This window comes from Bipolaris oryzae, assembly GCF_000523455.1.
Source record: "Bipolaris oryzae ATCC 44560 unplaced genomic scaffold scaffold_85, whole genome shotgun sequence".
Lineage (NCBI taxonomy): Eukaryota > Fungi > Ascomycota > Dothideomycetes > Pleosporales > Pleosporaceae > Bipolaris > Bipolaris oryzae.
The window spans coordinates 62,670-85,441 of NW_006911361.1; the positions used below are offsets into that span (position 1 = coordinate 62,670).

Here is a 22,772-nt window from a genome sequence, read left to right on the forward strand (position 1 = left end):
TCCCCTTGGAGGAGGCATCCTTTTACCTTTTGTTTTTCAGATTTACAGTTCCTTCAGCCAGGTCCGTACGCAATCTGGATCATAAGAATGCCGGGTAAGTGTGGCCGTATCCGATGGACATGAATCTCACCGCAGATCTACATTGTCAGCCACTCGTAAAGAATTATTCTTCGGTTTAGAGCAAGGGAAGAGTACGGCATAGTGCCGGCAAAACCAGGCGCTAAGAGACGCTAGCATCAAGCAAGTGAACGTTTGCGCTCTCCTTTCGGTCAAGAATCGGTTCTGTAAACGCCACAATATTCCATTTGTGGAGAGATTGCATCCGTATCGATCTTGTCTAGGCCATGGCCACGGCCGCCACCAGACTTATAATCCGGATCGCTCGAGCCAAATCGATCAAAGAACCCCGTATCATCAGCTGCATAGTAAATCCCCCCACGCTTGCTTTGGTACTAAAATTCCCGCTGTTCGTAAAAGAATTTGCGTCCAGAAAGCTTCTCGGTCTTGCGCAGTGGACAAAGACCCTAGTATGCTTACCGAGACTCGCACGGGTTACAAAACGGCCGATCCAACGGCCAGATCCTTTGTAGTCAAGATAAGGATTGACTCGTGTTTCTCCTCAATAATAGGGAGAATACGAGTTCTGCCCGATGTGACGTGGATTTAAAATTGCATGACGCAACAAACAGTATAGTTTCTGGCATGAAATACCATGCGGGACACTCACAAGAGTTGAAGATACATTACATTACTGCTAGGCAACAAATAATCTTGTATATGGGATTGAAATAGAGAAAAAATATTGAGAAAAAGAGCACTGAGGCCCTTCTTACCCTAGTCTGTCCCTACTCCGGCCTTCGTCTCGCCTCGTGACGAGAAACCACAAGCTGCTGATCCAGCAAAGTACTACTCCCAACCAAGTCTGTGCAGGGGCCTTGAAGAGGGAAATGGCCACGAGCTGGAAGGCACTCCTGGGGACGGCTACAAAGGTTGCCGTGAGAGGAGATGTCGCCTTAACTAGCAGTAGTGTACTTGAGAAGACAGCCCACGAGCCCATGCCTCCAAACAGCATCATGGCCCAGAAAAACGGAACATCGAGGAACGGGATATTGTACCATATGTGTGGTACCTCGCCAGAAATAATGACAATCGGTGTAAGTATCATGAGAGAGACAAGCGAAGTGTAGTGCAGTGTGCGATAAAATGCGCGGGTTTCTTCTCGGTTACCCGACTCTTCCGAGCCGGTGGGGTATCCTGTAAGCACATCGCCCGAAGGCACAAGATTTGCAACCATGGTGCGGTACGTGCGGAGAAGGAGGATGGGGTAGAGGGCAACGAAGCCAGAAGAGAAGACGCCGGCGACGACCGACTCCCAAGTCACACGGACATCGGGGCGGTAAGAGGCGAAGAAGAGGTTGAGGGTCGCAATGAGGGCGGAAGAGAGGGCACTGCCGGTAATGTTTTCTTTCTGCAGAACACAAGCGAAGATAATTGCAAGTGGAGTTATACCGATGCGAGCAAGCTGGTAGGTAGGAAGTGGTGCATATCTGATGAGTGTTAGTGGTCGAGATCAAAATGAGCGGACAAGGGCACGTACGCGAATGAGTAGTTACTGAGAAGCACCCTGGCCACAAAGACCACCGCGAGGGGCAGCACCTGCTTGGCGATTTGGAGATCAAACTCAAACAGCCCGCCACCTGCAATGCCTCCCGAGCCATTTGAGAGCCAGCGAGCAAAGGCGGAGATGCCGGGTTTTCTGCCCCCTCGATATGCTCCTCCTTGCGGAGCGGCCGGCTGTGATGGCGGTACAGCAGCGCCAAAGCCAATGAAGCGCAGGGGATTGCTGGAGAAGCGCAATAGGCTTGAGACGAGGATGAGGAGAAGGTGAGTGATGATGAGTTGTGCGTAGGATTGGGTCAGGGGAAAGGGGAATCTGGCTTGATTTAGCATGTGCCATAAGCAACAATCCGGGTGAATCCTTACTTGTAGACGCCCGTGAGCATGATGAAGCAGTTCATGAGGAGCAGGCCAAAGCTGCACCCGCCGACCCAGAAGACCAGCAGTCCAACCCAGATCTGCCAGCCCTTCCACGTGCCAAAAAAGAAGGCCCCCGGGCCACCCTGCTGCCAGAAGCCACGAAAAGCATGGCCTCCACTCCCGACGTCGCTGCTGACTAGCGGCCGTATGCTGCTCGCGGGCTCGAAGTCGTCGTCTTCCTCGTCTTCGCTCTGTGCGGCGCTGCGATTGCGCGGATATGGGCTGTTGCTGCGGCTGCCTACGTCTATGAGGGGCACGGGCGGCTGCAGCTCCGACTGCGAGTTGTGCGCAGAGTGGCTCCGCCTCGAGGACTCCATTTGGGCGTAAAATTCGACGTCGGAATGGTCGGTGTCGTCTATGGAGCTGATGCTGTTGTAGCGTTGGTGTGCGTTGCTGTCCTTTCTCTTTTTGGCCCTGGGAAGCTGGATGGGGCCGCGCGAAAGATTGCTGAGAAAATCGAGGGGCTTGCGGAATGTGTTCTGGGTAGCCCTGGTGAATGCACGCGACGAATTCATCGTGACGGCTTCATCGTGAGGATCAAAGGGAGCAACTGCATGCTGACGACGTCTGTAAGTCTGCAAAAGTTGAGCACAGGCAGGGACGAGGCCGGCGCTGGCAACCTGGACCCTGGCCTAGCCTAGGGGGCATGGTGGGTCCACATCGACTACTATTACGGTACTCTAACGTCTCTCACATCACCATCTTCATTAGCATCGACATTGCCGTTGACATGAACACCAACACCACGCTCCTGCAGTCCAATACCGTCCACTCAACACTTGATGGCTGCCAGCTCAGTCAAAGAATTGATTGCGTTGAGAGATTGTTCCGCTGACCCATGACGAGGTCTCAAAGGCTGTCTCGTCAAGCGCTCCAACGAAGCATTCGAGTATGTTCATGATTAAAAGAAACCTCCCTTTCGCATATCATACGAAGAGTGGGAGGCTGAGGGGGAGGAGGGTTTTGCTTCCATGAATGACTGGTACTCCCCAAACTGGCCTCAGACGTTGCACTGTGTGGACCACGACTTGAGACAACGGGCAGCAGCCATCGGCTTGGGAGGCAGCGCAATATCGGTACTCATGGCGCAATCGACGTTGCTGTTTGCTCATCCCATAGCTTCGACTGTGCATCGTTTATAGATGTCATCAGACTCACATGTAATGCCCAGAAATCAGGATCGATTGCGACATCCAAAACGATAGATACATGATGAATGCGGAAGGTAGACATATGCTGCCAATGTTGTAAGCGCCTTGTTCTTCCTTTCTGGGGCTGGCTAATGCCAACACTGCCGTCGCTGTACGCGCTCTACTGAGCAAGCAAACCACATGCAGCATCTCTTTTGTCCAGCGCCAAAGGATCCAGAACCCCAGAGCAGGACAGGAAGGAGATGCAAGGCTGATCCGCAGCAAGGAACAGGCGCACCTAGCCGTATTCCGTGGGAGGGTGGGGGTGGGGCTGACAAGATGATAACGGGCCTATTTTTGTAGTAAGGAAAGCCATTGCTTCTCTCAAGGTTTATCGCCGTCGTATGCAAGTCTTGGAGCTGCGAAGTAGGGTTGCATTCTTCCGTTTGTCTGTGATCGTCAGAAGTCATTGCCCACTCAAGTCAAATGGCCGTCTATTGAATTTGTTGGCTGGCTGATGTGGTTATGCAGCTTCTTCGTCCATGATTCTCAGTGCATGGGACGGGCCGCCTGCTGTGAGGCTGCTTATGTTGCAGTACGTACCTTGGACTAATTTCTCACGTTGAGATCACTTCCAGCCACTAGCCCATGACTCGCAGCAAAACAAGAGTATGTTCCTGAACGAGCCCTGAACTCTTACCCCGCAGTGTATGTCCGAACACTCCGCCGTTCTTGTCGATAGTCGTACTATTGAAAAAAGCATGGTTCTCGCATGGTAGAACTCGGAATCTGATCGAGTGAATCCTTAGCCTTCACTATCTTGTACACAAGCCTATCAGGAAGGTGGCCCAAAGAGTCGGGCGCAGTGTTGGGAAAAGAGTCTATTGAATGCTTGGGACGAATCAAGCTGCGTAAGTGCTCGCATCAGCCACTACACCATTACCTGTACCTGCATCCTATTCTATACAGTTAGGTACTCCCGTTCTTTAGGAAAGTAGGTCGAGTAGGTCGGCTTGGAGCGGATCCACGCCCACCCCAGGTTATGCAGCTGACTATACTATGCAGCAATACAACGGCGAAGCTGAACCGACATAAGCGCTGAGTACGATTACGTGCTTGGCATTGGCGGACGTTGGACAGCCAGGGAAGGTCCTTCAAGCCAAATGTGTGGATCGCCGCAGGGTCTTAGATATGAGTAGATCACGGGAGATCCTACACCGGCCACTAAAACATGAGTGCCAGCGACTAGCACGCCAGTGTACCGCTCACAAGCCCTTTGCCCGGTGTTTGCTGACCGCACGTTGGAATTCCAAAGTCTCGGAGGCATCCATCACAGAGAACAGGGGGCCAGGGCAAATCTTCTTCTTCCGCATGGATCCGTCACGAGGCTGTTGTACATGGTAGAACAACGGTATCAGTCTGCTTGCCTCTGCAGTGCGTAAGATGCGGGGTGGTTGACCACAGACACCAGTTCGATGCGCAACTCCGGGTTGAACATGGGTGGCTTATTGACAAGCCGGTAGGCTACCGCAGAGGCGGCGTTACTTGCATGGCGCCAACTGACTTGAATTACAGCCTACTGCAGTTATGTGCTCCATGGATATGCATATTGCTGCATGTTAAGCGGGCTTGAATCAGAAAAATCGCCATTGTGTAAGAACTCAAAGATATGACTATACACGCCCTGGTCGGGGGGGGGCGAAGATCAGAAAGTAGGCTTGCTGGAGTGTCGAGTTGACGTCGGAGGGTAGTGCAGTGACGGGTCCAAAGGCCGAAAAGTTACCCAAGCCGGACACAAAACACGTGCGCGTCGTCCCTAAGTAAGTGCCAGGAGCTCGGCGCCGACATTGTTCCGCATCGTGCCGTCATGGCCATCTCTCCTACACCTACCTCTCCATCTCTACACCCTTTGCCCTATTCAGCCTTACCAGCGACAAACACAGGTTACAGGTCGCTCTGGTCATCGGAGTATTTTACGCAACAGGCAGGAGGAGCTTGGCAAAAGTGAACAGTCCCCGGAGGCGTCGTGATCGACACCATGAACTGACACCATCTCGCCCAAAACTCGCGCATGTCTGGGCAGTGGGCAAGGCTTGAAGCACCATGACTCCGATGCACTCTTCCGAAATGCTTCCTCCAGCTCCACGATGAATGTTCCTGTCAAGGTGCACCCCTGCGATGCAACACAACGGACCCAGCCTGCACACCAGGCGGGTGTCCGGAATGCCAAACCATATCTGCGCGCCATCCTGATCATCATCTTTTACCTCGATACAGCCACTGCCTGCTGTATCTTGCCTCGTTGGTAGCACTCGCGCTCAATCCACTGCCGCCTTATCTGCCATGTCACTAAGGGTTGGGCTGGGTATATCGGCATGCATCGTGCTAGTTCCCAAAGAAGGAGGTGGTTTCTGCACTTGTGTGCTTTTAAGCTTAATGCTAAGCGGGTCTTGGATGGTCAGCGGACAAAGACGATATGGCTGCACACGACACCAATCGAATCCCCCACCACAACAAGTGGCCCAGAAATTCGATGTGAATGTGCCATCGTCCTCAACATCCTGCCCGAAGCTTCTGTCATTCGTTCGCTGCCTATCATTGGAGCGGTCATGTGAATGTCTTCACCCCCTGTGGGTAGGGCTCCACCGATTATGTGCTCACACATGATGCTTCTCTGCGCGTCAAGCTCTTCTAGAGTCCTATTGATCTTGTAGGTTTTGCTAGCCGTCACGTTATTTAAAATCATCGGCTTTTTCTTTTCGTCGAGCACTGTCCAGATGTCTTCACATAGGCATTTGGATGTCTACCATTGTGTCAACAGGGCGGCTGATTGCCCGATCACTTTTGGTCTTGTTCTAAGGATAAAAGGTACACAACTATAAACGGCATGTTCCATCGCGACATGTGCAGCTCTGCCAGACAACCTTACCAAATTTTGTGGATCCTGAGCTAGCAGACAGAGTCGCAGTTCACTACTTCGAGAATCCCTGGTGACAATACTGCACGGAGCATGTTCATTTGACAGCCGTCTTGCCACTAAGCCACTACTCGTCGCTTCGCTCCGTTATCTGGATTTCGGCAAGGGTTGTTGCGAGTGTAGATCGATTCATCCCACGGGCCTTTTACGTTGAATCTCTACGTGCACTTATTCAGATCCCTAAACAAGTAAGCAATATTAATATAATATGCATCGTGCCAAGACCCGACGTCTGACCTTCTACTAGCAGCCTTTCCTCCTTCTCCTAGACGCCCCGCCCACTCTGCCACTGGTACTGTGGGTGCTTGGAAGCGAGTAGTGCCGGAATCACATGCTGTATCACCTCCCAAACTAGGCATCAAAGGTCTACATACGCCATTCTGTGCCGCTTTGGCGACTGGCAACTCTACGCGCCATGGTGTAGGTACGCCGGCTCTGTACGCGATTGTCACATCGGTAATTGCTAGTCCTGATTGGAAGGTGTATTTGCCTCCTGTCATGTCATCCCAACCAAAGGCTACTGAGTGCGTCTATATAAGAGGGACAGCATGCCTTGTTGAAACATCAGGCAACGAGCACAGCAGTATCCAGCCCATCAACGGCAGCACTCATCAACCTCCACTCTATCAGCATCGTTCTTCGATCATTCTTCAACATGAAGCTCTCACTTCTCCTCGCTCTTCTGCCAGTGGCTCTTGCCCTTCCTGCGCCAGTCATCGTTCCCCGTGCTGGTACTCCCATCCCAGGAAGGTACATTGTCAAGCTCAAGAACCAGAACCTTGAGAACCTCATCAACAATGCTTTGAAGGTTCTCAAGAAGGACCCCTCTCATGTCTACAAGTTCGGTGGCTTCGGTGGTTTTGCCGCTGATATTACTGATGACATTGTTGAGCTGCTCCGCAACCTCCCCGGTGTAAGCAATGGATTATCCAACATTACCAGTCGAAACGCTAACAAGGAACACACAGGTCGACTACATCGAGCAGGATGCCGTTGTCCAGGCCAACCTTGGTGTCGAGGTTGAGCTCGAGAAGAAGGCTTACACCACCCAGTCCTCTGCTCCTTGGGGCCTCGCCCGTATCTCCAGCCAGAGCCGCGGCACCACCTCGTACACCTACGACACCAGCGGTGGTGAAGGCACCTGCGCTTACATCATCGACACTGGTATCCAGGTCAACCACCCAGAGTTCGAGGGCCGTGCCACTTGGCTCGCCAACTACGCTGATAGCTCAAACACTGACGGCAACGGTAATACATACTCATGCTAAATAGATGACCAGTAGACTGACAATCTTTAGGCCACGGCACCCACGTTGCTGGTACCATCGGTTCCAAGACTTACGGAGTAGCCAAGAAGACTCAGCTGTACGCTGTTAAGGTCCTCAATGCCAGCGGCTCGGTACGTAGAGACATTCCTCTTGTTGAGATATGCTGCTAACTATATCAAGGGCACCAACTCTGGTGTTATTGCCGGTATCAACTTTGTTGCCACCGATGCCACGACCCGCAGCTGCCCCAACGGTGCCGTTGCCAACATGTCTCTTGGTGGCAGCCGCTCCACCGCCGTCAACTCTGCTGCTGCCAACGCTGTTACTGCTGGTGTCTTCTTTGCTGTTGCTGCTGGTAACTCCGCAGCAAACGCTGCCAACTACTCTCCCGCATCCGAGCCCACCGTCTACACCGTCGGTGCTACCGACAGCTCTGACCGCCTGGCTACCTTCTCCAACTACGGCACATCCGTCGACATCCTTGCCCCTGGTGTCTCTATCCTCTCCACCTGGATCGGCAGCAGCACTGTAAGTTACCCCCAAAAAATACTCATCACCTTGTCTTTCATGCGGCTAACAATAGAATAGAACACTATCTCTGGTACATCCATGGCTTCCCCCCACGTTGCTGGTCTCGGTGCCTACATCTTGGCGCTTGAGGGCAAGAAGACCCCTGCTGCTCTCTCTTCCCGCCTCACTGCTCTCTCTCTCAAGAGCAAGATCACCGGTCTTCCCTCCGGCACCGTCAACAACCTTGCCTTCAACGGCAACCCCAGCGCTTCCTAAGCAGATTCTGAGCAGGTTCTAAGCAGGTCGAGATGACGAGATCCCCTCTCTCTCCCTCTCTCCTTTGTGCTCTTTTTCCATGACGACTGTATATATGATGATTGGGTTTTGCATGGGCTTTTGGGCTTGTTGCACCGATGGTTTTGGAGGAGATGGCATAAATGAGATTGAATAAACGATGTTGTGTGAGATTTTATTTGATGCATTCTGTGATTTTGAATCCTCTTTCCTGAAACACACATTTTGAATTTCCACAAAGCGAATATTAACATCTAGTACAAAGAAAAATCCTTCCTCCCCGGCGTATCCCCTCAGAACCGACCCCCATCCGATCCCCGTACCCGCTCTACCACCCCTCACATCGCAAGGAAATTCTACAATACAGATCCCTACCTCTTTCAATAACGCGCATCCTTTCCCCAACCGATACCTCGCTAATCTACCCACACCCCCCTTGCCCACCGCCCGGGTAAAATACCAAGGCTAATATATCAATCTACTCACGCACGAGCCAGTGCTTGTACTTAACCCCGGATATAACACAAGCCGAGACTGTCTTATTTCCACCTACGCACGGCGAAGTACGGCGGGTAGAATAGATGACACTGGGGCGTGTGATGGATTGAGCGGATAGGATAAGGAGCATGGTAAGGGGGGTGGGGGGTCTAGTTTTTTAGTTTGTTTATTGAGCTGGTGCTACACGGATACGAAGTTTGGTGGCGGGGAAGAGAAGAAAAGTGAGCTAGGCTGGGCTGTTGTGCTGTTGTGCTGTTCCGGGGGAGGGGAGGGGGGAATTCCCTGGTCCATGGGGGTGGTGGGTTCGGGTTGCGAGTGTGTGTGGTACGAGGCGGTTGTGTCCGCGAATGGAGGCGCGGAAAGCTTCAATGTTAGGGTGAGGCGCGGTCAGGGATGTTTTTTTGGGTGACAGTAGGGGGAGGTGGGTGGTCGGCTGCTGTTGGGTAAATTGCACAGCGTGAGAGGTTTCAGGGTGGGACTGGTAGGATTGACGGGGGTTTCTTGGACAAAGGAAACTCGTGGCTGGACTGATTTGTGGAGATGACTCTTGATAGCCCGGGGGATGATGTTCTGGATTATTCTTTGTTCCTTCTATGATGAGTATATTGAGAGGTATTGACACGGTAGCTGGGTATTGGGTCAGGTGGCTTTACTATGCCGCAGCCACAGGTAGGTTGTGCCGCATCTGCACGTGTCCGTTGAACTTTCAAATCGATATCGCTTGTTTTTGGTGATGGTTTGCCCCCTTTTCATGCACTGTAGATACCCCATGAGTCGAAAGATACAGCTTTTACTGCTCTGTTGGAAGCTTGAAACTCTTTGGATGATGAAAGGCTTTCCTGTAACCCAAATGAAATTCAGAGCACATGGCACTAGTATGGAGTCCTATTCCATCACTCCAACTGTCAACAACATGCCACGCCGTTTTTGTCCACCCTGAAAGAAACACTGCAGCGACTACGGCATGAAACATTGGTCCGAGTAAGGTTGCACTGCATATGTACAGTCCTATCACCTTTTGACTCTCACGGACTGTGTGCTTGAATGCCACAGGAACTGTTCCTCTTTAGTAAATAACGGCCTGTACAACATGTATATTTATCAGCAGCACTGCCTTTCCAGCAGATAGATCAGAGCTTACAATACTGATCAATCCCTCACTTTGTTTCAACTCAACATACTATCATTGAGTAAATTTCTACGAAATCTTTCTGCAAGAATGTACTTCCTCCTGTTATCCTTGCTTGCTTCACTTGCAACCGCTACGCCATTAGTCAAAGTACCTCGTCGTAGCAATGCCATCGCCAATAAGTGGATTGTAAAGCTCAAGGATAACGTCGCTACGATGGCCGTCGATGGCGTGAAATCAGCTCTTTCCACCGAGCCCGACTACCAGTATTCGATGCCTGGCTTTCGAGGGTTCGCAGGAACTCTATCAGACGAGGAGGTGGCGCTGTTACAAGTTTCTGATGAAGTAAGAAACTGGCAACACACTTTTGAACTTTCTGTGCTGATTTATATAGATCGAGTATATTCAGCAAGATGCTGAGGTTTACACGACGGCACTTGTCAAACAGTTGAATGCTACATGGGGAATATCCCGCATCTCGCATACAAAGCCTAGAGAAACGACGTATCTCTATGATTCCAGTGCAGGAGAGGGAACCTGTGCGTATGTTTTATCTGCCAACAGGTATTTCCTGGGTATCACTGACAGATTTCGAAGCTACGTGATTGATACAGGCGTCGATATTACGCATCCTGAGTTCCAAGGACGTAGGTGATGGCGCTCAAATGCAAGGCTTATGCACTGACTTAGTAACAGGCGCCTTCTTTCTGGCAGACCTCACTCATGAAGGTACTTTCATAGACGGCTTTGGTCACGGAACGCACGTCGCTGGAACGATTGGATCTGCCACCTGGGGCATAGCAAAGAAAACTACAATCTTTGCTGTGCGAGTACTCGACTCAAATGGCTGGGGTACAAACTCCGATGTAATTGCGGGTCTGGAGTTCATCTTGCGAGATGCGAGAGAGCGTAAGGGAACGGATCAGTGTCGCAATGGCTTTGTTGTCAATATCAGCTTAGGAAGTGAAAAGCTTCCAGCGCTGAATGATGCTGTAAGTTGCTCTTGTCAAGTTATTGTTTGTCTGAATGCTAATTCAGATGCAAGGCCGCAGCTATGGTTGCGGAGGATATCTTTCTAGGAGTCGCAGCAGGCAACGACGGCGTACCGGCTGATGACTTCTCTCCAGGATCTGAGCCTTCGGTCTGCACTGTAGGCGCAACGGCGGCCAACGACACGCTTGCCTCATGGTCCAATCATGGCCCTCGGATCGATGTTCTGGCTCCCGGCTTAGGCATCACTAGCACTCTTCCCAACGGTGTGGTTGCCTCGTTTTCGGGTACAAGTATGGCAGCTCCCCATGTTGTTGGCCTTGCAGCGTATTTGCTTGGGCTCGGATCGCCATCAAAGGATCTCTGTGGTACAATTGCTGCGTTGGCGATCAAAAATGCGATCGATCAAGATACGCTTCCAAAAGGGACACCCAACCTGTTGGCGTTCAATGGCGCAAATGCTAGCCAGAAGCATACGAAGCATCTGTAGATGTGTTTGGAAGAAGTAAAGAAGTACAGGATTATTCGGACATCACCATACTTAGCGATCTGGGATATTCCTTGTCTATGAATGCAGGTATCAACATCATGGCCATAGATATCGCTCAGATGCGCATGCCTGTCTGATCGATAATTCTCGAAGACACTAGTACCACAGCCACAATGCTATATTGCCGATGGACGCTTATCCCTAAATAATGATACAGCACAAGTAATCAGCTTGCAGATCGTTGCGTGAAATTCATTCTTGTCGCTGATAGGGCCTGACGTGAGACGCACCGGCAAACGGCCTATCACGCGATACAGCAATAAATTCTTCGAACTCCATGGCTATGCCAATACTTGTGCATGCAAACCGTAAATGTGAGAGCCGAGCCTTGTAAGGGTGATGTCGCCCAAGCAAGTATCGCCGATCGGAACTTTCCCAACCCTGCTGGCATAGCGCGATCGACCAACCACCAGCAATCACACGAGGGAATTGCGGGGTAGGGGTATGCAATAACAGGCTAGGCCAACCTGCACACGCGACTTTTCTCCAAGACCCAAGCATCCCAGCTTGATTGCCTCTTATACTTGATCCTACTATCTGTTAATCATTACAGGCGCGTGGCTCTCCTTCAATCGCACGGCACTCGTCACCGCGGAACCACACGTCATGGCGTCATACTTTGATCTCCCGCCACAGAAAGTGGCAGCACCAGCATGTATGGAGCAGATGCCTCAAGAACAACGGAAACAGTTGGGCCGCACTAGCAGCCTGATGTCCCCAGCTGTCGCTCAGATCCTTGAAGGGCTAGGAGATGACCACTCAAGTAGCAGCGAGGAAGACTCTGGCCTATCAGACAATCAAGAGAAGAGACATCCCAAATCGCAATCCAAGAAGGACACCAGCGCCCAGAAAATACAACAAAAGAAGCAAAATTTCACTTCAGCTCAAGCACCGCGGCCATCCTCTCTCTCCCCGAACAGAAGCAGAAGTCGCTCCAGGTCGGCAACCAGAAAAGTTTCCAATATGCCGTCATCTGCAGATGCCAACGGAGCCAGTTCCGATAAACCTAAAAATAAACAACCACACATGGCTCGCTTTCATTCTCTCCGTAGTATTCTTTTCCAGCAGAAGATCGAGGACCGGTTAAGGACGGCTACTGAAGAAGATTGCAAGAAGGAGGCCAGTGCTGCGGAGACGTGGCAAAAACAACACAAAGAGCGCCAAATGCATCATCCAACAACGCCCGAAAAACATGCGCAAGCGAAGAGTGGGATTGGAAGTAGGCTTAAGATGACGTTGCGTAGGATGACAACCAAGGACGTAGGGGGAATGGAGAAGATTAAGGAAGATGGGGCGCCAGTTGAATTCAAAGATCGTCCATCGACTCTTTCCTCGGAAAATGAAGAGAAACAACCGGAATCAAAGAAATCGAACGAGAATGATGACGCCAGCATTAAGGATATCGATGTCGACGACCTTGTTCGATGGGTTAGCCGGCGCGGTTCGTCTGGTGAGGTACAGAAAGATGACATTGTAGAGAGCGCCAAGGACGAGAGTGTCCTTGGTCATTCCGATATTGAAGACCTCGTTCACCATGCAAGAAGGAAATCGTCCACGAAAGACGCCCAGGAAGCTAGCGATGAACATCTAGGATATAGCGACGCGTCCACGGAGCCGGATACTGATCTTTCGTCGGACGAGGAAGAGAATGCAGATGACCTTGTACGCTGGATATCGCGTCGTGAAGGATCCGAAGCCGGCCCAGTGAAGCGAAACCTGCAACGAGAAGAGCTGGATTCCGACGTGGAAGAACATTACGACTCGGACGTCCCAGAATTAGGCAGATGGTATAAACGCCACGATGCCACCAGTGGAGAATCGGCAGCCACAACCCCGATCAAAGAAACATTTGACCTGCAGCAAATAGAAGACGAAGAAGAAAACCGCGGCCGACCTCGAAGCCGCGAATTACCCGAATCACCTACCCAAGAGAAAACCCACCTTTCCTCCTCCGACGTCGACGAGCTCATCCGCTGGGTAAGCAGCAAAAACCTCAAACGCCACGACACGCCCCTTTCCCAAGCGCAAACCCAGACCGGGACTCTAGACAGCGCTCAAGACGAAAAGAAACAAGCTGTAGGAATGAGTCTGGACCAAGGAAGTCTATCCCACCGCGACGTCCAAGACTTGATCGAGCACGCACGCAAAACAAGCGCAACCGCAGATGATACCGCTCCAGACGCTTCCGGCATCGAGCGCGGCGACCTGAAAAACATGCACCGTGAGAATACTCCGCCAACTCGCGATCCGCAGCTCGAATTAGAGGGGAAAAGAGAGGATATCAGAAACAAAGAGAAGGAAGAACAGCTTGGTATGAGTTTGCAAGATGCTAGTTTAAGCCATGGCGATATCGAGGATTTGCTCGCGCATGTGAGGAGCAAGTAATGTGGAAAAGTAAGATTTCATGTGGGGAAGTTGAAGCTTTTTGGAGGAGGGGTGGGTGGGTTGCGGGAGCCCCCGGGGACGCCAAGTGGGGGTCGCTATTCGGGGATAGTAGCGGGTTTGGGAAGGTGGCGGGCTACGACTATAATGGTAATGTAAGTATATGTGCGTGAAATGGGAAAGGAGTTTTTTTTTTGTGTGTGTGTGTGTGTGGATTTGTTGATTGAAAGCATGTGTAGTATTTCTTGCTTTGAGCGATTTTAGGAGGGGGGGAATAGATGTGTAGCTTAGTAATGTGTAATGTAGTTCATAGAAAAGTCCTTAGCATATTAAATCCAGTGGCTTTTTTACATTTGTGTTTTAGATTACAACATAGAACGAGTAGTAAGGAAAACATGGCTACTCATACACTGATCTATCGAAGCCGAAAAGAAAAAAGACTTGAATGTTGCAGCATAGCTTTTTTTTTCGCGATGCCAACACATCTACTCCATGGACGCCTGGGAAAAAAAGAAAAAGACCTATGACGGGCTCTAAGATATAACAAAACGAAAGCAAGTGTTCTCAACCCAGCGTAAGCGCATCAACCCCTTCAAACTGCAACCGTCTAAACATACTCCTAATAGTCCCACAATTCTTATCCCGCTCCTCATCCCTCGGCCTCATCTCCGTTCTCATCTTGCCGAGCATATTCGTTCCATCGCCGCGATGTCCGCCCTCCTTGATGTTCGTAAAGAACATGCGTCGGCCCGTCTGATCGAGGGGCTCCCACTTGGCAATGCTGACATCCTTACGGGGAATAACTTGGTGCTCGCGGTTCGGATCGAGGAACTTGACGAACGAGATGAAGTAGTCTGAGATTTCGTTTTGGCGGCGGACCATGACTTGGCCGACGGTGCCGGCGTGTTTGGTGCCGAAGCCGTTTTCAATGTCGACGCCCCACATGACGTCCCATTGGTATTGGTAGGTGGGGACGTCGGATGGGTTGAAGCGCGAGATGGCGTTGGAGGCGAGGTAAGTTGGGCAGATGTAACGGATGTCGCCTTGGGCTTTGGCGACGGCGTCCCACCACTTGCCACTGTCAGGCCAGTGGCGGTCGTTGGGGTAGGTATTCTTTAGTGTTTCGAGGTCTTCATCTGTAAGGAGGGGGTAATGGTCCTTCAAGTAGGATTTGAACTCTCCTTCATTGTCAGTCGCTTTCTTAACCTGGTCGGAGCCTTCGTTAGAGGTGAAGCCGATAATGGTAGGGACTTTGACGTATTTGTTCGACAGTATGGCAGCAGGGGCGGGCTGAGTGAACATGCCACCTTCCGGCTCGGTCGTTGGGGCCCACATCCAGCGGGGTGGAGTGTTCCGTCCGGGGAAGGACATGGGGTAGTTTTCGTAGTATAGGTCACCAGTCTCGGCATTGCGAACGCAAGCAATATCTGTGCAGTTCAGCCCGTCTGCAACTTCGTTCCAAAACTTCTCAGCCTGGTCGGGTGTGAAGAAGGTCGGGCTTGCGGGAGACTGAGCGATGGCTCCGTGGAAGAGTCGCTTGCGGCCGGTCCCAGGGACATTGTAGTAGTTGTCACCCTCGTTCGCAGTCAAGTGGAGCATGACTGAGGCGCCGCCCGCACTCGTGCCCATTATGACTACGTGGTCAGGGTTGCCGCCAAAGTAGCGAATGTACTTTTGTACCCATTCCAACGCCGCCCGCTGGTCGCGCAATCCGTTATTGTAGTCGCCATCCTGCGCGATCTCTTTTCCGGAAAGAAAGCCGTAAATGCCGTTGCGGTAGTACATGGTGACTACGATAATACCCTTGTCCAGCTTGCCGTCTACGCCTTTTTCACGACGAGCCTTCTCTACCATTTCGCCTCCATTGCTGCGTCCAGGAAGATGGAAGCCACCACCGGGGATGTTGACCAAAACAGGGAGATCATCACCGGGCTCAGCATCGATTGGCGTGAAGACATTAAGACTCAAGCAATCCTCTGTAGACCGGGTCTTGATACCCAGAACGTCGGGGCCCGAGATATCCTTCCTGTTCCTCTCTGCTGGGTTGATCTTCTGTATCCTCGGGCACATGCCCAGCGAGCCATCCCAGACCAAAGGCTTCTCTGCGCGACCAATGCCATATGTTCTGTTCACGGGCTGTGGTCCACGGAATCGGTTCTTGCCTCCAGCATCTGCAGCGTATGGAATGTTCCAGTAGGAACGGACCTTGTCTGTAGTGTTGGGCTTAATGGCCAGGTAGTCCAGTTCGACAACGTATGGATCTTCGGTGTTCTTCAACGGCGCAGAGAAGGGAGGGGCTGTCGGCTTCGATGTTAACGGCGGTATCCATTCGGAGCTGGGTCGAAGGTCGGGCGAGTAAAGGAAGGCGAACGTGAATGCGAGAACGATGGCAGCGGCGAGACCAAGGATAACGCGCCGGTCGAAGATGAGACTCGAGTTGAGGGGACGTACTGCCATGATAGGCAAACGTGGGTGGGGGGGCTACAAAAGAGTGTGGTGAAGGGTTGCGAAAGGTCGTGTGAAGAAGAAAGAAATCAATTCACGACTGTCAAAGTCACGTCTGCAGCTGCACCCGGGGCAGCAAATTCAGGGACGCAGACGGGTGGAGGTTCCTCGCCGCTGTCACAGACTTGCTAGACATTCTTGTTTCTGGATGCCTGGTTCTTGGCCAGCCAGACCGACGGAAGCGGCTAAGGGGGCGGCAATCGGCACCATGTCCTTGGCGCTGACGCGTATCGCATTTGGGCGAATCCCATGGCGATCGACACCTCAACGTCTGGCGCCTTGTTCAGAGAGAGGGACGGGGCGGACAGTTGATGGGTGGGTTATGGTGGTAGCACATGCACATGATCAAGATAGCGGTGGTGAACTGTATCTGGTCTTGGCGGTTTGGGTATGTAGAGGCAGTTTGGTATGGCGAGCCAAATACTTAATTGAGCCCCGAATAAAATCATCGCCTTTGATGAAGAACCCATGGAACCAAGTGCATCGTTTCCGAGATGAGGCATTGCTCATTACATAATGGTGTTGTATCACCAGACAAGACAGACAAAAGCAACCTAGCTTACATGGCACATGGATCTGGCCAGTCGGTATCCGTTAAGATTCATATCAGGAGCATTGCTTTTGGTCAAGCATCCAACTACGCTACTTATTACTTTGGAGATGTATTTTGAGCCAGGTCCCATAAATAAGATGTATTGATGAAGCATATCTGCAAAGTTGAGCGGATTGAGCGTCTTCATTGCGCACATAGACTTGGTATCACCAGTTCCTAATATATGAAGAGTGATATCTAGAGCCCGCGATTAGGCAAGTCCAAAACAACTGTTTTGTTATAGATATTTTGCTTCATTGGGAGAAAGGTCTCATTAGTATCCAAGTGTATGATTTTGCGGGTGTAGACTTGAGTATGGATTTGTCATAATGCAGCGTTGTCGAATCTTTTCTTCTCCTCGATCCCACTAGATAATATCGTGACTTGACTGTCCATATCTGTTTGGCATACAGCGTATCAGATTATTTTCTCAGGAAACTACTCGCAGGCCGCACCCCAATCTGCCGGAATCGAGTACTTAAAAAACAGACGATGTAGTCAGCAAGACAATGTCATATCGTTCTATTGAGGGGAGTTCAAGCTTTCCAGAACATCTCACGGGACAAAAGTCATGAATTCTCTATCGAGCTCTCACACAGCTCAAGCCCAGCTTTCATTTACATGTGCGGGAATATTGTCTACCGAGTTTATCATTATACCAAACTTTAGTGTCTAACAGCTTAGCCAGTTCACGCTTGGTCTTCCATCCAGCTCCTTCGCCGTCGCCATCGAACTCCCTACTTCTGAAGCTTTTCTGCATCAAGGGAGCTTTATCGCGTCACATTCCATAGAACGAAAGAAGATGTATCAAGTAGAACCATGTTTCCCTGTAGCGACACATATCATTCGTCATAAACCCTTCCCCCCAATAAAACCTACCGCGATTTCAAACCCCCATCTCCTCATTGCCTCAATGATTCCTCACCACCCTCATCCCACCCAATCCCCATCCATTCTCATTATTCACAGCACCTCTTATTAGCCAAAAATCCCTCTTCCCCCCATTCCCACCCTACCACCCAGAACCAACCCAAACCCAACCCACTCCTCGCACCAAACTCCCTCGCCCACCCTGCCTCCTTCAAAAACCCCCTCCATCCCCCCTTCTTCTTCACCCACAGCCATCTCACCACCACCGCCACCGGCACCAGGAAAATGGACTTCACATCCCCCCTCAACATCCCCCTCCAAACAATGCCCTCGCGGACCCCCTACCTCAGTCTAACCTTCTCCCCCTGTCCCGCCTCTACCCCCACTGTCCCATCCCTCCCCCCTTACACCTCCACCTGCACCTCCAAAACCATCACTTCACTACCACCCGCGTACACGGGCCAAGACGCAAACACTTCATCGCGCACTCCAACAGCACCTCAACCACCACCACCACCACCACCAGCATCATCAGCAGGTGAAGCGCAAGTGCAAGCACCAAAGCCCACCACGCACAGCGCAGCGATTTCGCCGCGGGACCTCGAGGCAGCGACGGGAATGAGGGGAGTAGCTATGCCGGGGGAAACGCGTAGGAAAATCATGTGTTTTGCTGTTTATGTGGTTTTTGGGTTGGCGTGGATGGGGGCGCTGTGGGTTGTGGTCAAGTTGTTGCAGTTGTGATTTTGATTTCGAGTTTGGTGGAGGGAAGGGAGGGGTGGGGTGGGGGTGAGGAAGATGGGAGAATGGCGGAAAAGGGGAAAAGAGAAAGGAGAAAGAGAGAAAGAGGAAGATAGGATGGGGATGGGGGTTATGATAATTGCCATGTGTGAGAGAACGAGGGAGGAGGGGGAAGAAGAAGAAGAAGAAGAAGAGGGGGATACAAGCATGGAGGGAAGTTCGAGGTTTCTGACAGGAAAAGGAAGGAGAGAGTAGTTAGGAGGGGTAATGAGTTAGTAGAAAAGTATGTGTGGTCATTAAGATTTTTTTCTTTGCAAAAAAATATACAACTTGTGTTTATTTTCAAACAACATCTCTGTTTGATTTTTATTGTATGAAGTACACTTGGTAACCAAAACCAGAATCATCGTAAGTGTAGCTTTTTTTCTTTTTTGCCTTACGTCCCCCCCTTACTGGCACACATGCCACATACTTGACACAAATAATTACAGCCATGATCATGTTCAATAGGAAAAGGTTTTTTAGGGGAAAAACATTGAAGGGGGTATATTATTGACATGAAAATCAAAGGTTGGGGAAAACATCGACTTCCTACTCATAACAGTCAAAAAAAAAGCCTAGTGGAACAAATCTTGCGCCGCAGCAGCAGTTGCTTGAGCCTGTGCTTTGGCAGCCTCATTGGCAGCAGCCATGGCGGCAGAAAGATCATTGTCGACTTTCTGCTGCGACGAGCTTCCCGGGCGAGTCTCGCCGGTTCCTTCGCGCTCGCCTACTGCGGCTGCGGCGAGGTGTTGAAGGCCGGCCATGTTGGGTTCGAGCTGGGGACTGGCTTGCTCTGGGCCGTTGAAGGGGGGCGTGGAAGCCTTCTTTTGATGTAATAGATCCCTGATGGCAGTTTCCCAGCCTAGGCCGTCGGAGCTGCGATGGATGATCTGGCCATTAGATAGAGCATCGCTCATTTCTTTGATGCTGGATTGGGCGTCTACTTGCGTCTCGACTCGGTCGGATAGTTCAGTGAGCGAGGTTGCTACTAGTGCAGCAAATATGTGGTGCAATGGAGTTATTGCACCGCTCTTTAGGTTGTTGAGAAGCTCTTGGGTAGCATGAAGAACCTCTACAGAAGGAATGTTTTGTAAGGAAAGCCTGGCTATAAACACTCGCAGATACTGATATGCTAGATGAGGAGGTGAGTTTCGCGTCAGGCTGGTTAGATCAATTGATTGCTTGACTTCATCCAGCAAGCCATTAAGGTACTCCGATTCAGGACTCCCGGGTTTGAGTGCAGAAAAGACAAAAGGGGCTGAAGAGTCAACATTCGGTATGCTGCCTGCGCGGTTCACGTACGCTATCCGACCTACGATTTGAGCGGCACCTATTCAAGGTTAATAGTGTTCGGTCATAAACAGATATACTTGTGTACTAACGAGCAAGGTAGTAGCCGACTTCGCCAAGTGCCGTATAATCATCCTTGGAAAGAGTCCCACTGTACCGTCGAATCATCATATCCTTGGAGCGGCTTGATGCGTGAAATCGATCTAGTATCAGGGCAGTCCAGTAGACACGTCTTGCTGTGTGGTAAATCTCAATGTCTTGCTCCTTGATCGTCGTCAGGGTCCGCGCATCATTAATGCCGGCGTCGGCAATGGAGGCTGAGATTCTAGCGAGCAATCCTGTTGTGCTTCCAACAATACCCGGGCCAGGCCGGTCAGAGGCGGCAGCAAGAAGAACCATGGACTGGCAGTATACCAGGTGATTGTAGAACTGCCGCGAACTGTCCGAGTCATGCAAGCAGTAGCTAGCTGCATCAACCGAAGTAAAGCATTGTTGGAGCAGCTGGTTGAGATTTATCTCGAGAGGTGGCAGGGCCTTTGAAGCGAGTGAACGGATGCAACCTTCCAATGTCATGAAAAAAGTTTCTCGCAACTTGGATGGACAGTTGGTAAGCCGATTCAGTTGCGACTCATGGTGGGGCAAAACTGGCAACGTGGGGTGTATGATGTTATAGTAACTAGGGCATGGTCAGCACAGGCCATTTCGAGCACAAGAAGCGCACCTACGCCTTGAGGGTCTCTTCGTTGGAGCCAGTGATCAGACTTCCACCCAAGTTCATATCACCAAACGAGGTGCGGCGGTTGCCATTAAGGGATGATTCTTGATCGCCTAGAGCAGGCAAACCATGCGCATCCATGGGACCATTGGACCGGTCTGGAGCAGTCCAATTCGGTCGACTGAAGGCTTCGTGGAAACCCTCGGTCATGGAATGGGTGCGCTGGCGTTTGAACTGGGGTGGGCTCTGTGTATCTGGGAACGTTTGATCTCCAATGGATCCAAAATCAAACGTATGCGTTGGGTTGGGAGGATGATGGATTTGGCTTTCGAGCGAGTTGAGTCGGTCTGCGAGTTCTTTGATATAACTAAACAATGTCAGCATGCCCACCAACAAGATGGAGTGGTGGATAGCATACCCTTTGCTGGGCCCACGCTTCATGGGCTGTCGGCTAAACTGACATCGTGCTCCTGTCCTCTTGCAACTAGAGCATGCCTCGGGGCCGTTTTCACTGGTTGCGTCACATCGAATCTACTTGGAGGTAAGCAGCAGCTATGGACGCGCGGGCCGGGAGCGGCGCACCTTCTTTCTACGGCATTCGTCGCAGGCGCGCGAGACCTTTGAACGCTTGCGGGTGGGGTCGTTGGGGTCGAAGTGGTCGTGATGGCCCTCCAAGCTCATGACGTGTTGGGCCATTTGCTGTGGAGAGTGCGTTGGACGGGCCGGGCCCTGAAAGTGCGGATGCGCAGCCATTGCCGGGCCCATGTGCGCCATCTGCTGATACTGGGGCTGCTGGGGGCCAGGCGGATGCATCATGTCTCCTCCTTCCCGCAGCTGTTGCAGATTCTCTTGCAGGCGCAGTTCGGGATCCGTCAACTGGTGCTGGGGCGCTGGTGGTGTGCCGTTCTGGTTCGCGTATTGGCCTGGCCCTCCGCCCATCTGCGCGTCGGGATCCGCGTAGCCAGCCATGTTGGAGCGCGTCGTATGGAGAATGGCAATCAGGTGGCGTGGGGTTAGGTTTTGCTAGAGACGGCTACTAAGATTGAGTACGCGATCGCGCGCAGGGCGGGTTGATGCTGTTGTCAGTCAAGAGAAACGGACGGTTCAGAAGCGACCGAGGGAAGTTGTGCGAGCTTTGCGATTTTTGCGCTAGCGTGAACCATGGCATGAGGGCAGAGGTTCTGATTAGACATGGAGAGGGACGGCAACAACATGATTTTGGTGGGTGGAGCATGCAAGGACAACTGACACGACTTTTGCCCGCTGTGTTGCTCGGAAGCTACTGGCTGGGTTGGTGACGATGTGGTCGCTGTTCGGATTATCTCTTCCACCGTCCGGGACGGCGACTGGAAGCACCAGGCTCGGCCATTGTTTGGAGAGGGCAAAAAGTTTGACCAGTCAGCGGGTGCTGCCGGCCAAGACTACGATTACTGAGCAAATGGCTGCTGCATCTGCTACCAAGTCATTTTGACGAGGACTGGAGTAGCTAGCTAAGGGGGGGGAGGGAGGAAGGTAATGGCAAGGCTCATGGCGCGCTACTCGCAGGGTCATGTGTGCTAGTAGTAGTAGAGGCTTCCCGAGGGACGGAGAGAAAGAGAAAGTTTGGCGCAATGGCAATTCAGAACACGAGTTTGAGCAGCCATTGCGGGCCGAGTGCAGGCTTGCGATTGAAGCCGGTGTCAAGACGGACGATTGCAGGTGACCGTGCAGAGCAATGGTGTCTTGATAGTCGGCGTCTAGAGCAGGCGTGGGTCGAGGGGGCAGGTGGGTTGTGGTGTGGGCAGGCTAGGGATACAGTAGTACGCACATGGATGCACATGTCAATTGCTACCTAGATAGATGAAGACAACCAGACTGACGGAGATGGAGTGCAGCCTGGGCCCCCGACTTTTTTAGAACAGGGCCCTGTCCGGTAAGCAGATAAGTACACAGTAGGCATGTACACAGTATGGCAACCGTAAGTGCCTGGACAGTGTGTTGGAATGGCTACAGGACTTGGCTCTGCTGGCCCTGCCTTTCTCGGAGGCACACAGACGTGGGCCCAGGGCAAGCACGGCCCACTGGCTGTCTGTACCGCACCTGAAATATGTACTACGTATGTGTACTATACATGTGCTCCATGGACGGGCCGTCGACACTGGAGCAAAGCTTCAAAGCGACCGGACAGTGCCTAGTTGATTCGACGCCGAGGCACGAGGGGTGCAGGTGCACAACGAGACAGTCGGGGTGGCCACGCAACCCCCCTCCATCCGCCT

At 51.7% G+C, this 22,772-nt stretch overlaps 9 protein-coding genes across 9 annotated transcripts; 6 read left to right on the forward strand and 3 right to left on the reverse strand.

The window, feature by feature from the left end:
• Positions 1-829: 829 nt before the first annotated feature.
• COCMIDRAFT_98082 (uncharacterized protein) lies at positions 830-2,552 on the reverse strand (the record flags this gene model as incomplete). The annotated part of the gene is made up of 3 exons (XM_007690809.1): positions 830-1,547; positions 1,598-1,933; positions 1,984-2,552. 3 exons carry the CDS (start codon positions 2,550-2,552, stop codon positions 830-832), a joined length of 1,623 nt encoding a protein of 540 aa, XP_007688999.1.
• Positions 2,553-5,318: 2,766 nt separating this feature from the next.
• On the forward strand, positions 5,319-5,907 carry COCMIDRAFT_37680 (uncharacterized protein; the record flags this gene model as incomplete). Its single annotated transcript, XM_007690794.1, has 3 exons — positions 5,319-5,381; positions 5,477-5,624; positions 5,882-5,907. 3 exons carry the CDS (start codon positions 5,319-5,321, stop codon positions 5,905-5,907), a joined length of 237 nt encoding a protein of 78 aa, XP_007688984.1.
• Positions 5,908-6,443: 536 nt separating this feature from the next.
• COCMIDRAFT_98046 (uncharacterized protein) lies at positions 6,444-6,611 on the forward strand (the record flags this gene model as incomplete). The annotated part of the gene is made up of 1 exon (XM_007690810.1): positions 6,444-6,611. A coding segment is annotated over one exon (168 nt), but the record flags the coding sequence as incomplete, so codon positions are not given.
• Positions 6,612-6,799: 188 nt separating this feature from the next.
• On the forward strand, positions 6,800-8,198 carry COCMIDRAFT_98113 (uncharacterized protein; the record flags this gene model as incomplete). Its single annotated transcript, XM_007690811.1, has 5 exons — positions 6,800-7,057; positions 7,113-7,392; positions 7,443-7,543; positions 7,593-7,940; positions 8,001-8,198. 5 exons carry the CDS (start codon positions 6,800-6,802, stop codon positions 8,196-8,198), a joined length of 1,185 nt encoding a protein of 394 aa, XP_007689001.1.
• Positions 8,199-9,933: 1,735 nt separating this feature from the next.
• On the forward strand, positions 9,934-11,323 carry COCMIDRAFT_98093 (uncharacterized protein; the record flags this gene model as incomplete). Its single annotated transcript, XM_007690812.1, has 5 exons — positions 9,934-10,188; positions 10,238-10,386; positions 10,441-10,490; positions 10,540-10,835; positions 10,889-11,323. The coding sequence occupies 5 exons, from the start codon at positions 9,934-9,936 to the stop codon at positions 11,321-11,323; spliced, it is 1,185 nt and encodes a 394-aa protein (XP_007689002.1).
• Positions 11,324-11,989: 666 nt separating this feature from the next.
• Positions 11,990-13,768, forward strand: COCMIDRAFT_27201 (uncharacterized protein; the record flags this gene model as incomplete). Its single annotated transcript, XM_007690790.1, has 1 exon — positions 11,990-13,768. One exon carries the CDS (start codon positions 11,990-11,992, stop codon positions 13,766-13,768), a length of 1,779 nt encoding a protein of 592 aa, XP_007688980.1.
• A 561-nt stretch (positions 13,769-14,329) lies between these two features.
• COCMIDRAFT_6200 (uncharacterized protein) lies at positions 14,330-16,222 on the reverse strand (the record flags this gene model as incomplete). Its single annotated transcript, XM_007690781.1, has 1 exon — positions 14,330-16,222. The coding sequence occupies one exon, from the start codon at positions 16,220-16,222 to the stop codon at positions 14,330-14,332; it is 1,893 nt and encodes a 630-aa protein (XP_007688971.1).
• Positions 16,223-18,017: 1,795 nt separating this feature from the next.
• Positions 18,018-18,473, forward strand: COCMIDRAFT_98095 (uncharacterized protein; the record flags this gene model as incomplete). Its single annotated transcript, XM_007690813.1, has 1 exon — positions 18,018-18,473. The coding sequence occupies one exon, from the start codon at positions 18,018-18,020 to the stop codon at positions 18,471-18,473; it is 456 nt and encodes a 151-aa protein (XP_007689003.1).
• A 614-nt stretch (positions 18,474-19,087) lies between these two features.
• On the reverse strand, positions 19,088-21,486 carry COCMIDRAFT_98079 (uncharacterized protein; the record flags this gene model as incomplete). The annotated part of the gene is made up of 5 exons (XM_007690814.1): positions 19,088-19,842; positions 19,895-20,478; positions 20,528-20,884; positions 20,936-21,048; positions 21,100-21,486. The coding sequence occupies 5 exons, from the start codon at positions 21,484-21,486 to the stop codon at positions 19,088-19,090; spliced, it is 2,196 nt and encodes a 731-aa protein (XP_007689004.1).
• Between the last annotated feature and the right edge of the window lie 1,286 nt (positions 21,487-22,772).